Consider the following 14,766-nt stretch of genomic DNA (forward strand, 5'->3'; position numbering starts at 1 on the left):
GAGCCAAGGCTGTGTGTGCAGAACAGCTGATCAGTGGGGGCACCAGTTATTGGCAAACTGACAATTACCTATTGATGGATTATACTGTGGTTAGTCCATTGATTATTTTTCCAGGCAAAACCCCTCCAAGTTACCATAGTATTTGGCCTCCTAAGTGCACTTCACCTGCCCGGGCACCCAAAATGCTACCAAGCCAGAAAATATACAGTCTGCCCCAGGGGAACTACAACCATCATCATCTACAGTATAGACCCCTCATCAAATCAGTCAGTCCAAGAAGCATGAGAATCCCTTGTGCCATTATAAGCAGTGTGACACAGACTGTGACCTAATAAGGACTGCAAGTTCCAGCAATCCCACAGGTGTCACTTGAGAGAAACAAATCCTTACAAACTGATAAGTCTGAGAGAGACTGTTGCAGAAGAGAGCCAGTGGGTGAATATTATGTTCAGAGCATCAAGGTAGCCCTAAGCAAAAACAGCATTAGGGTATGTTCACATTTGAGAGGAATCTCCACTTTTGCGGAATTCCACGAGCAGAGATTTTGGAAGGACTGAGTTGCCCTACGCCGTCACCATAGACTGCAATGCAGTGCTCGCGGAATTCAGCGCAAAAATTGAACAGCTTCCTTCTCTGCTTGGCTCAATTTCAGTGGCGGAATTCTCTGCTATAAAAAGAGGAGTTGTCAATATTTATTCCCCGGCCTGCCCCTTTCCGTGATGTGAGGGCCTGAGGGGGGGATGAGCACTCTGCTCCAAGAATCCAGAAGTCAGGTATAGTGAGGAGCGAAGCAGCAATAGTGTCAATAGTGGTTTTTGCTCATATCTGCTGTACCTTAATAACAAAATTTTATACAGTATACAAAAATCCCCAAAAATCCCAATGATTCTGGGATGTTGAGAGTTTCTCATTGTCCAGAGCAATTATAAAACATTATTCATCCATGCACGGCCTCTGAATTATTGATAATTTCCATTGACGGAGCAATATTAATTTAGCATCATTACATACTATACAAAATAACAATCTTTTATAACTCATCTGGAGCATAATACCATCTCAGTAAGTTTTGAATATTAGCTTATACACATTCTAGACAGAGAACAATATATAGTTTTAAGAGAGCCCTTCCACAATTTTTTTTGAAAAGTCTTCCCAGAGTCCCATTCCCACATTCGATTTTTTTAATGAAAAAAGAACGCAACAATAAGGCCTTGAATAAAAGTCTGATACCTTTCTTCCTACTTCCCAAATATCTCCGCACATTTTTTATCTAGTTTTACTTGAGAAGACTTGCCAAAAAGTGGTGTATCTGAAGATATTAGTGAAATTCTGTCTTTGGTAATAAATAACATAACTGTAGAGACTCAAATGGGTGCATAACCCCTCTCGCAATTGTGAGACTTTATATACTTCTTTTCTAATCAATAAAGAAAGGTTCAAATTTGGAATCGATGCTTGTATAAGTGTTAATCTCAGGGATTCCGAGCCATATTCCCTTTCAATACACTTCTTGAGTAAAGCTTTACCCAAGGCTTCATTGGTGCCAACACCAACGAGTTTAAGGAGCTTGTCTCCATATCTATATTTAAATAACTGTAAATAAAACATCTTTAAATGGCTGAGTATCATAAATTTCAATATAATCCCAATAAATTGAATATGGTGGATTCCACAAAGCTCGAAGAAGTGAAACTAATGTAGCTACCTAATAACCCTTCAACTGCAATCCAACAAGCCGTTTTTATATAGGAAACATAAGGCTATGCATGGTCTTTCACAACCCAAACATATTAAGACAATAATCATTTTTATTTAAAAAAAAATTTGAGGTAACAACATTTTCAGAAATAAATACATAATTTTTGGTAATTCAAACACAGCTTGATTTTGAGACAGGTTTTTTTTCTGGTGTTTTTTGGAAAACTCCCACTGTAGTTTTTGAGTCAAAGCAAAAGTGTATTCAAAAGGAATGGGAATTATAAAAGAAGGACTATACTTCTCCTTCCTATTGGATCCAGTTCTGACTTTAGCTCAAAAACTTGAGTGACAGTTTAAAAAATAAAAAAAAGCCAGAAAAAACCTTTGTGGAAACCTAGCCCTATGGTAACTACCTACCTAAAAAATGTTTGTGTTTCAATAACCCCTAAGCCTCTATAGCTCCATTTTTTAACAGAATGTCATAATTTACCTGGTACTGATCTTTCTGCCTAGGTGTAAGTTTAATGCTCAAATAATCATTGGGGGAGATTTATCAAAACCTGTGCAGAGGAAAAGTTGACCAGTTGCCCAAAGCAACCAATCAGATCGCTTCTTTCATTTTGTAAGGGGCCTCTGAAAAATGAAAGAAGCGATCTGTTTTGTTGCTATGGGCAACTGGTCAACTTTTCCTCTACGCAGGTTTTGGTGAATCTCCCCCTATGCCTTTATGTCTCCACTTAAAATCATATTTTGTTCAGTTCCGTTTTAAGCTTGTATACCTTTGTAAGTGAATGTAGCCAAAAAGTTTGACATCTTTGACCTCTCTGAGAAATACAAATGTTCTTCAGTTCCTTACCTTGGGTGTTGCTTGCATTTAAGAGTATGTTTAATGCCCTATAAAGCCAATCTGTGGGACTTGCACTTGCGATGAGCTGAGGCACCAAGCCAAGGAGTTGTCTTGACCTTTTAAGTGCCGCTGAGGTTGTCTGCACACTCTCTGGGCACAAAGGGTCTGTTCCCTGCAATAGTAACACCAAGTCTTGAGCAGTACGAGGGGGCCAATTTGGGGACACAGAAGCAGCTGAAGAACCTCTCCAGGCAGGTTCTGGATAAACAATGAGACCTGTATAGAACAACAAAAAATAGTATATAGATAAAAGACTTCAGCTCAAATTAATTGATATGCAAAAGGAAGCATTAGAAATGCACAATTCATGCTTTTCATTACAGTATGTGAGATCTTACAATACAGTTGCTGAAACAGGTTTGGTTCTATGTAGCAATAAATACATAGAGAAATCTTCCCCGATGCATGATCTGATATAGGGAACCATTGCAACTTCCTGCCCATCTATTTTTTTGTTTTTTTTTGTTTTCCTGTTTTATTCATTTAAACTTTTTTCCAGTTTATTTCCAGTTTATTAGAATTGTTCTGGTTCCCCCACATATAAACATTGTCCAGTAGGTTTAACACTACACTGAGTGGTAATAGTGAGTGGCAATGGGGGTGCAGAGTTAATTGATCACTCTCCTTAAAACTAATTTTTGCTATTGCACACCTTATGGTAAATGAAAAATATTTCTAATATACTTTGTTTAAAAAAAAAAAGTTTTCTATGTTTTATTTGTGCTTAAAAAATCTAATTTTCCCCCCATCTCATCCACAGACTTTGGACCGAAGTGCAAACACAGGAAGTGCAGCCTAGAGTGCTGAGGGGGTGTCCAACCAACAGCATATGGCAGTTAAGTGTGAGAGGAGCTATGATTGGATGAGGTTGAACACCCCCCCCCCCCCCCTCAGCACTCCAGGCTGCACTTCCTGTGTTTGGGCTTCGGTTCAAAGTCTGTGTATAAGATGGGGGAAAATGCGCTCTTAAGCTTTTTTAAGCACAAATAAAATATAGAAAACTATAAAATATCGAAAAATGATATTAGAAATATTTTTTATTTACCATAAGGAGTGCAATAGCAAAAATTTGTTTTAATGAGAGTGCCCATTTAACAGCTGCAATCGAGCCCTGAGGCCTCAGTTGAGCCAAATGTATTTCCACCAAGTAAGAAGACACCAGTATTATAAATGAAATATGGTCAGTAAAAGGGCCTGATACATAATATAAATTTTTTTCCCCACATTCTTACCTGTCAAAAGTCCCAGGAGAAGAAAAGACACTGCATGCTCCATTGAAGTTTCAGAAATTTCCTTTATAAACAAATAAAAAGTAATTTAGATATACACATTGTGAAAATACTGTGTCCTTGTAAGTAAACAAAAGAATATAAATGTGTGTGTTGATGTGTCTAAAGTATTCCCAATTTGAGTTATTATAGTGGTGTTAAAAATACTGGGAAAACTTGGAAAACCTCAGTTTAAAGAGTACCTGTTATTAAAGGGGTACTCTGGCGCTTAGACGGCTGTCACGCCCCCTCCCATAGGTTTGCATTGAGGGGCGGAGCCATGACGTCACACGGGGTAGAGCCATGACGTCACAACGCTTCGTCCCCGTGATCGACAGTAATCAGACCTGGAGCGAACACGCTCCGGGAACTGATTTTAATGGGGTGCGGCGTGCAAGATCACGGGGGTCCCCAGCGGCGGGACCCCCGCGATCAGGCATCTTATCCCCTATCCTTTAGATAGGGGATAAGATGTCTAAGTGCCAGAGTACCCTTTTAAATAAACTTTTTATAACTAACTCAGGCTATGTTCCCTAACTACACCTAACTGAGAGCAAGAGCTGAGCTGAAATCAATCCGAAATCAACAAGACGGGACATGTAGGGAGACCCCTAGTGGTGAGTTTTCAAAAATGAAAATAAACATAAAAATATTAAAAAAAAATTTATAGCATACATTTAGGAAGTTGTTAGTAATAGCTTACTCTTTAACATATTAAAACTTTTTTTTCATGACAGGTACTCTTTAAATAATAATAATTTCTTTTATATTTCAGCAGTACTGTTTGAAGGTTTTTATTCTACATATGGTGAAGGATCCCAGGCTCAGGCTATGCAACAGCAGACACAGGTCATGCAAGAGCAAATGACTGCACTTACAGATGCAGTGACATTGCAGCATATTGTTACTTTAATTGGACAAAATTCTGAGATGGATAGGCGGAAGAAAGTACAAACTGCATTGCAGAAAATGACTAGTTTGCAGAATAGACCAGATGGCTGAACTGCTGGCTCCATACATGAGATGCAAAAAGCTTATAATGATCTCACTTTGCAGGACTACAGCAAGTTGAAGGCTGAAATTCTTGCTCGCTTGGCAGTCAGTCTAGCAGTCCAGGCCCAACAGGTACCACAATGGACTTTCTGCCAGGATAAACCACCAAAATCACAATTGATTGATCTGTTCCACTTGGTGCAGAAGTGGCTGTAACCAGGATCCTTACCCCAGAGCAGATGGTAGAGAGAGATCTGATGGATCACTATAGTCATCTTCTACCTATGCCAGTGCAGCACTGGGTTGCCCAGGGAGATCCACAAAATGCAGACATCCTAATAAACCAGGTGGAAAGATCTACTAGCACTGATAACCTCCTCTCTTGAGCTAATAAGACAAAATAATTTCCTTGCTCGTGCTGAGCCTAGTAAGAGGTCATTAAATCAACCAGGAGACTGGACATGTTCTCTAGTTGCCAGGTTGCGCAAATGTGACTGACCCTCAGGAGACAGTGAAGGTAAAACCGTACAGAATTCCAAAAGCCAATAGACAGATTGTCTCAGAAGAGGTCCAGAGAATGTAGGCTTTAAGAGTAATTGAAAAATCTAGAAGTGAACGGTCCAGCCAATTGTATTGATCCCAAAACCTAATGGAAGCTGGTGCTTCTGCAATGACTTTTGGAAACTCCATGAGGATCTCACCAAAGGGTATCGGCAAATATCATTGTCATGAGAGGTTCGAAAATTCGAAAAAACACATTTTTTTTTAAATCTATTCCAGATAGGTATTTCAAGGTGCACTGGATCACATTCTGATTTCACACAGGAAATATGCAGCAGCCTACTTAGATGTCATTGTTATTTTTAGCCTAGAGTAAAGGAGCCATTTAAGTAGGTTTAAGTCAGTTATAGGCTCCCTTGAAGAAGCTGGGTTTACTGCAAACTAGAAAAGTCTGCCATAGGGTTGGAACAAGCACAATAGGCTACATTGTGAGGAGAGGGATGATTAAGCCTCAGGTCAATAAGGTAGAGGCAATACAAAACTGGCCACAACCTCTTACAAAAATACAGGCTAGAGCTTTTTTTGGGCATTGTGGGATACTACCAGCATTTTTTGCCTGACTTTGCCAGTATTGCAGCTGCTTTGACTGACCTTACAAAGGGAAAATGGTAGTGATGATGCAATGGTCCCCTGACGCATTAAAGGCACTCAGAAAAAGAGGGTGATCCAGCTTCCTTATAACTTCAGAACTTTAATTAGTCCATTAAATATCCAAAAAAGATTCAAGATATAAGTCAGCATTTCTCTGACGCATTTCGGTTTACATGTAAACCTTAATCATAGCGATATTTCACAGGAGAAAGCATCTAGCATATAAACCTGCTAGAAAAGTAATGAAAAACACACCTCTCATGTGACGTGTGTTCCGGTAATTAGTAAAATTATGCAAGCAGCTGAATATGTAAATGCAGGCATATGCGCTGAATGGCAAATGGATATGCAGGAAACCAACAACATAGAGAAATAAGTAAAAAAAAGTATGTTAAGTTCAGTACTGGTACATTGTTGTATAAGGGGACACATCAATAGATATGCGATAAATCGTTTCTGTAATTCAATCCCCGTGGCTTAACTCTTTGAATACCCTGAATGCTGAAACCGGTCTAATCGCCCATATGTTTCTCGGCAAAGTGTCTCGTAAGTCCAGACATAGATCTTTGAAGAGTTGTAAGATGGTTCGGCATTACAAGGTGTTCAGCAATTCTTGTTTTGAATTTTATAGTCGTACAACCATTGTACTGTAAACTGCAGAGAATGCACGTAGCAAGGTAGATCATGTGTGTAGTGTGGCAGTTTATGAAGTTTTTATATCATATGCAGTACCAGTGGATGTAGCTTTTCAGTGGCTTGATGTGTGAATATATTTGCATAGATTGCACCATGTATGGCCACATTCATAACATCCCCGACAACTGAGACAGTTCAGTTTGTCATTGGTTTTGGCTTGAAAGTCACTGGGAGAGAGTTGGTGGTATAAAGATTTACCGTTCGGGGGGACCACTCTGACCCCTGCACTCAGTGTTTTAGACAGAGTCTCATTGTGGCGGAGAACAGTGTTGTAAGACAATTTGTTTCACTTGTTAAAATTCCGTACTGTATGCTGTGCTAAATGTGAGGGGATTAGTAGGAGAGAGGGTACGGTTGCTCTAGGGTCTATTTTTCAGGTACTATCCCTTAGGTTTGGAATTGATAGTATCTATAGCACATTGGATGTCTTTGTGTGCATATCCTCTATCTGTTAAGCGAGTTGTTATCTCTAGACAGGTTTTTTGATAGTCCCGTGTTCCTGAGCATGTCCTGCTTGCTCTCACAAATTCCCCTATTGGAAGGTTCTTGATGATGTGTTGTGGGTGACAGCTCTTGGCATGTAATAAGCTATTACCCGCAGTTTCTTTGCGGTATAGCTTCGTTACAATTTTGTTTGATTGTGATACACCTGTCAAAGTGATGTCCAAATAGTTTGTATTCAGGTTGTCTCATTTGGTTGTAAACTGTAAATTATACTGGTTATGGTTTAAAAATTCACTAAATTCATTGGCTTGTTCCGGGGTACCAAGCCACACTAGGAGGAGGTCGTCCAGGTATCTGCCATACCATCCAATAAGGTGGAAAAATGGATTGGTAGTGTCAGATAGGAGGACCTCCTCTCAGTGGGCCATATATAGATAGGCCAAAGATGGGGAGAATTTGGCTCCCATGGGAAATCCAGTTATCTTCAAATAATATGGTTTATTAACCCCTTAAGGACCAAGGACGTACCGGTACATCCTGAGTCCTTTCCCTTTCTATAACGCAGGGCCACGACGTTAGAGGCGGGTCGGGCCCGGCCTCTAACAACGGCCGGGACCCGTGACTAATAGCGCGCGGCAGTGATCGCGGTGCCATGCTATTAACCCTTTAGATGCGGCGTTCAAAGTTGAACGCCGAGTCTAAAGTGAAAGTGAAACCATGCAGGTTAGCCCAGGGAGCTGTTGGGGATGGCCGCGGCGAAATTGCGGCATCCTGAACAGCTGTAGGACACGAGGAGGGTCTCCTACCTTGCCTCCTGGTGTCCGATCGCCGAATGACTGCTCAGTGCCTGAGATCCAGGCATGAGCAGTCAAGCGGCAGAATCATCAATCACCGGTTTCCTATGAGAAACCAGTGATCAATGTGAAAGATCAGTGTGTGCAGTGTTATAGGTCCCCATGGGACCTATAACACTGCAAAAAAAAAGTGGAAAAAAAAAGTGAATAAAGATCATTTAACACCTCCCCTAATAAAAGTTTGAATCACCCCCCTTTTCCCATAAAAAAAAAACACAGTGTAAATAACAATAAAAAAAAACATATGTGGAAATGTCCGAGTTATAAAAATATATCGTTAATTAAACCGCACAGTCAATGGCGTACGCGCAAAAATTTTCCAAAGTCCAAAATAGTGTATTTTTGGTCACTTTCTATATCATGAAAAAATGAATAACAAGTGATCAACAAGTCCGATCAATACAAAAAGGGTACCACTAAAAACTACAGATCACGGTGCAAAAAATGAGCCCTCATACCGCCCCATACAGGGTAAAATAAAAAAGTTATAGGTCCATGTGGGATCACAGACTTTTCGATATACTGCTAAGTATATTATATAGTCCATGATTCCATGTGGACTTAGAATTCGCAAAAAATCTACCACTCTGTATGACGAGGATTTTAATATCAGATGGGACAATGCTCTCAACAAATGTTCGTTCGAACTTATGTCACTCCTTATTGAAAAAGAACAAATTAAAATTGAAAAATTGGAAGAAACAAGTAAAAACATTCATACCTCTTTGGAAATATATAAGGACACAAAGGAATTAGAGGACCTGCAAAAAAAAAAACATGCATCAATCACTACAAACGCTGGGGGAATCCATAACCATGATGAAGAAAAATTAATTTAATAGGGATCTTAAGGACTATACTACTAATAAAGTTTATACTTGGCATAGAAGACAGAATTATAAACCAAAATCTATTCTCCAAAAATACCCACAACATAATAAAATGTCAGTTTTTCCTCTTCTGATACGGAAGGCACAGATTACTGTACGGATGGCTCTGAATCTGAACCCGAAATCCAAATGGAGTCAGCTCACCAATACCCGACCGTAAATCACCCCAACCAGACAAAAAATGCAGCAACACCTCATGTGAACAAAGGCCTAGAACATCATTGAGGTGAAACGCAGAGAACATAGGGCAGGGAGGAAACACCAGAAACCCGTACCCAAGAGCAAAAAATATCAATGCATTTACAAATAAATACCTACCCTGTTTATAATTTCTCTGCAACTATATTATCTGTGTCACAATTACAAGTAGTTTAAAAGGGCCTTACATTTGTACCTAATCAATCATTTGATTTATACTCCACAATTTAAAATATTAATACATTTGTCAGACTTCTAACTGTAAAACGGCATTTTTTCCAACAGGACCTAGACAATTGTACACAGAGAGACTTGGAGGTCAATCAACATAATAATAACTTTAGTGTAAGAGGTGTGAACCTTATGCCCCTCTCAAGCACATTTCAAGAACAAGCATCTACTTTAATCCTGACTGACCTACAATATTCATCACTGGACACGTCTCCTATTAGTTCTACTGATACCATATTTCCTACTCCTAACCCTACATTTTTACCCGGTTAATTCCAGATGGGAGGCACTGGACTTGTTTCAACAATATATAGAACAGGACCTGAAACAATATGAAATAAACAGAAACAAAACAATTTCTAATTTAACTTGGAAACAAAGAAAAGCATTAACAGAACTAAGAAACAACACAAATATCATCATACGTCCATCTTATAAAGGTGGTTCAATAGTGGTGATGGATCGTCCACTGTATGAAAAATTGATCAATGAAATGCTCCAGGACAAACACACATACTGACCAATCAAATCTGATCCAACCAATACCATCCACATTAAATTAGAGGAATTATTAAAGGAATGAATTAGTTTAAACATCATAACTATGAAACAAATGGAATACATGTTACCTACCACACCAGTTTGCCCTGTTTATCATGCGTTCCCGAAAATGCACAAAAATACATTTCCACCCCACATTAATTCCCTTCTTGAATGACTGGGTGGATAATCTCCTACAATCACTTGCTACCTGCACCCCAGTATATACTCAAGACACCAAGTCACTCTAACAAGCCACACAAAATATCACATGGCCAAAGGATGCTACGTGGCTATATTCCGACATAGTGGCACTCTATACTTGTATCCCACATACTCATGCAGTCCAATCTGTAGCATATCATCTTGACATATACAGCAACTACAGTACAGAACTCAAACAATACATTTTATTGTTTGCTAACACACAACTTTTTTTGTTTTAATAAATAAAATATTATTTGCAGATAACTGGATTTCCCATGGGAGCCAAATTCTCCCCATCTTTGGTCAATCTATACATGGCCCACTGAGAGGAGGTCATCCTATCTGACACTACAATCCATTTTTCCACCTTATTGGATGGTATGGCAGACACCTGGACGACCTCCTCCTAGTGTGGCTTCGTACCCCAGAACAAGCCAATGAATTTAGTGAATTTTTAAACCATAACCAGTATAATTTACAGTTTACAACCAAATGGGACAACCCGAGCACAAACTTTTTGGACATTATTTTGACAGGTGTATCACAATCAAACAAAATTTTAACAAAGCTATACCGCAAAGAAACTACAGGTAATAGCTTATTACATGCCAAGAGCTGTCACCCACAACACATCATCAAGGACCTTCAAATAGGGGAATTTGTGAGAGCAAGCAGGACATGCTCAGGAACACGGGACTATCAAAAAACCTGTCTAGATATAACAACCCGCTTAACAGTTAGAGGATATGCACACAATGACATCCAATGTGCTATAGATACTATCAATTCCAAACCTAAGGGATAGTACCTGAAAAATAGACCCTAGAGCAACCGTACCCTCTCTCCTACTAATCCCCTCACATTTAGCACAGCATACAGTACGGAATTTTAACAAGTGAAACAAATTGTCTTACAACACTGTTCTCCGCCACAATGAGACTCTGTCTAAAACACTGAGTGCAGGGGTCAGAGTGGTCCCCCCGAGGGGTAAATCTTTATACCACCAACTCTCTCCCAGTGACTTTCAAGCCAAAACTAATGACAAACAGAACTGGCTCAGTTGTACGGGAATGTTATGAATGGGGCCATACATGGTGCAATCTATGCAAATATATTCACACATCAAGCCACTGAAAAGCTACATCCACTGGTACTGCATATGATATAAAAACTTCATAAACTGCCACACTACACATGTGATCTATCTTGCGATGTGCAATCTCTGCAGTTTACAGTACATTGGTTGTACAACTATAAAATTCAAAACAAGAATTGCTGAACACCTTGTAATGCCGAACCATCTTACAACTTCAAAGATCTATGTCTGGACTTACGAGACACTTTGCCAAGAAACATATGGGTGAGTTTAGCCCCCGGGTGGGGGGTGACTGGAGTAAGCTGTTGTTCAGACGGGAGGCGTTTTGGATCCTCCGACCAGAAATGATTTATCGTATATCTATTGATGTGTCCCCATATACAACAATGTACCAGTACTGAACTTAACATACTTTTTTTTACTTATTTCTCTATGTTGTTGGTTTCCTGCATATCCATTTGCCATTTAGCGCATATGCCTGCATTTACATATTCGGCTGCTTGTATAATTTTACTAGTTACCGGAACACACGTCATGTGAGAGGTGTGTCCTTTACTTGTTCATTACTTCTCTAGCAGGTATATGTGCTAGATGCTTTCTCCTGTGAAATTTCACTATGATTAAAGGGGTACTCCGCCCCTAGACATTTTATCCCTTATCCAAGGATAGGGGATAAGATGTTAGATCGCCGCGGTGCCGCTGCTGGGGACCCCTGGGATCCCCGCTGCGGCACTGCGCTATCATTACAGCACAGAGCGAGTTCGCTCTGCACGTAATGATAGGCGGTACAGGGGCCGGAGCATCGTTACGTCACGGTTCCGCCCCTCGTGATGTCACGGCCCGCCCCTTTCAATACAAGTCTATGGGAGGGGGCGTGGTGGTCATCACGCCCCCTCCCATAGACTTGCATTAAGGAGACGGGCCGTGATGTCACGAGGGGTGGAGCCATGACGTCACGCTGCTCCGTCCCCCGTATCGCCCGTCATTACGCACAGAGCAAACTCGCGGCGATCTGACATTTTATCCCCTATCCTTTGGATAGGGGATAAAATGTCTAGGGGCGGAATACCCCTTTAAGGTTTACATGTAAACAGAAACGCGTCAGCTTTTCATTTATCTTTCACCTTTTCTTTGGATTTTTAATGGACTAATTAAAGTTTTGAAGTTTTATTGAAGCTGGATTACCCTCTTTTTCTGCTACAACTTACCTGGGATCCGGCCCATTTTCCTCTGTGCTACATACTTACCTGGGATCCGGCCCATTTTCTTCTGTGCTTCCTATGAATGATCCTCCAGGCCAGGACGTGAATGCTTGATTACTCCACATGCTTAGCTGACTCTGTTTTTTCTTATGTTTTAATATTAAAGACATTCAATGAATTGAGAATGGTTCTGTGTAGACAGCCAGTGTGGAGAGCACCTGATTTCTCAAAGGAGTTTATAGGTCGAACAGATGCCTCAGAGGTTGGATTAGAGGCCATGTACCTGAGCTGAAAACTCAACTCATTGTAAATTGAGGGTGTCTTGCAATAAAGTGGGCACTAGATTCTCTCAGGTATTACCCATTTGGTATAAACTTAAGGCTTGTTTTAGATTATGCCCCATTGAAGTGGATGAGTGAAGATAAAGAATAATGCTTTGTAACATGTTGGTTCCTGGCACTACAGACTTTGATTTTGTGGTAAAACATAGATCAGGCAAATGTCATAAACATGTTGATGCTCTATCAATTGTTCACTGTTTGGCCAGGGCAGGGGCCAAGACCCTCTGCCTGCATCAGGGGGAGGGGGGGGTATGTAAGCAAGCAGCTGATAAAATGGTGGATAGGAGGTCTGTATCTCTGAGGCTTCTTGCCTCAGTTACATATGACTGACGTTTGAGTCTGGGTTTTGGGAGTGACTGAAGTTTCTGAGATAAGTCACTCCCATACTTCTGTTCTGGTGTGTGTTGGAGTGATCATTAATATCCTTTCTTTATATCCCTGCCCTTAAACTTTTATTTGTGTTTAAAAACAGTACTGGTATAACAAAAAATGTAAAACACCAGAGTCCCCAGTCACTGATATACACTATGTAATATTACTGTATTTACTATCACTTAGGCTCACGGCCCATAGGCATAGAACATGTCTATCACCATTTTTGGCTGCAGTCCAAACAACAGATGATAAAAATGGACTGGTGAACTAGGCGTATTAAAAACTCAGACACATAACCCCCTGACATGTTTCAATCCTCAGAATTTCATCAGATGTTCATCCTAAGTATGCCCAACAGTGTTAAAAGGGAATCTGCCTTAAAAGATGGCAGCAGGCTTTTAGCTATCAGTTTAGGGTGTTACATTCAGATATACTATTATTATATCATGAATATATATGGTGTAAAAACACCTTTAGGGTAGGGTCACACGTAGCTTCAATGGGTACGTAAATGCGTAGCATATACGTTACATCGGCTGTGTTTCCACTTTTAAGTTTTTGGGTTTTCTTTTTTTAAACCTGCCACTGCAGTTTTTGAGCCAAGGGCAGAAGTGGATCCATGTGGAGAAGAAGTATAAGTCCTTTCTCCTTTCTTTTTATTTCCCAATCCTTTTAAATGCACTTCTGGTTTTGGCTAAAAAACTGCAGCAGCAGTGTTCCAAAAAAACTGAAAAACAATGTAGGAACACAGCCTTGTAACAGTACCATAGAATTGTTGTATAGAAGCTTCTGTTCTAAAGCAGATTAACGCTTGCTAATTGTAGAGAATTGTGGGGTTAATCTGTTAACATGAATATCATATATTCTGGATGCTAAATACTCACTTCTCCTTAGGACAGCATAGACACATGCCTTGTTCCTGAATCCCTCAGATTTTGGGCTCCTATGGATCTCATCCTGAATAAGATCCTGGAGGTATAGTAGCTGAAATAGCTCTGGTGTGTCTGGAAATAGCTCTGTTTATCTGCTGTAACACTTCACCATCTCAGGATCATAAATAATATATCTTTTGGAGTTCTTGAGAGAGGTGACACCTAAAAGATGCAGCAAATCCCCAGCTCATATTGACCATGAATAAGAACAGGTCGGGTTACTAGGTTAGGTGAAGGATTATGTCACTTTAGAAGGAAATGCTGTCTTGAGGAACTGTTAATGAAATGCTGTCTATTAAAGAATACTGATGGAAATATTCTTTGGTTTGTCCTGAAAAAATAGGGATATTGGATACTGGACAATAGGCGGTAACATTTTCCACCAAATATATACTAAGCTAAGTGAAAGGTGGGCAGGAACTATTGCTGTATACAACCTAAAAATGCAATAAAACATGCAATGGAACACGTCTGTAGAGACCCTGGGGAGGTATGGGTGTCGGCGGTGCCAATCCATAAAGTTAAATCCAGTTAAAAAGCTTCAATCTTTATTCAACTTCTTTAAAAATCATGCCTGGGGCAGATGGAGAGAGGGTCCGTGGTCAGCGGGATGCTGAATGAAATATCACCAAATACTCTGCCTAGTTGTTTCTTTAGAGGTTAAATTTACATGAAAAGCAGGAAAGATACAATGCAGCCAATGTAGTGTTGGCATGGGCAATCAAGACAGGCATGCGCT

At 40.1% G+C, this 14,766-nt stretch overlaps 1 protein-coding gene across 1 annotated transcript in view; it reads right to left on the reverse strand.

The window, feature by feature from the left end:
- The window catches only part of LOC130367383 (uncharacterized), an 87,148-nt gene extending 73,059 nt beyond the window's left edge, over positions 1 to 14,089 (reverse strand). The window contains exons 1-4 of the mRNA XM_056569800.1: positions 13,980 to 14,089; positions 8,737 to 8,776; positions 3,841 to 3,901; positions 2,558 to 2,824 (exon numbers count right to left, since the gene is read on the reverse strand). Coding sequence (XP_056425775.1) covers positions 2,558 to 2,824; positions 3,841 to 3,901; positions 8,737 to 8,776; positions 13,980 to 14,005 — 394 coding nt within the window. The 5' untranslated portion in view covers positions 14,006 to 14,089. The remainder of the gene's footprint in view (positions 1 to 2,557; positions 2,825 to 3,840; positions 3,902 to 8,736; positions 8,777 to 13,979) is intronic.
- Between the last annotated feature and the right edge of the window lie 677 nt (positions 14,090 to 14,766).

Source organism: Hyla sarda, chromosome 4 (genome assembly GCF_029499605.1).
Source record: "Hyla sarda isolate aHylSar1 chromosome 4, aHylSar1.hap1, whole genome shotgun sequence".
NCBI classification, from domain to species: domain Eukaryota; kingdom Metazoa; phylum Chordata; class Amphibia; order Anura; family Hylidae; genus Hyla; species Hyla sarda.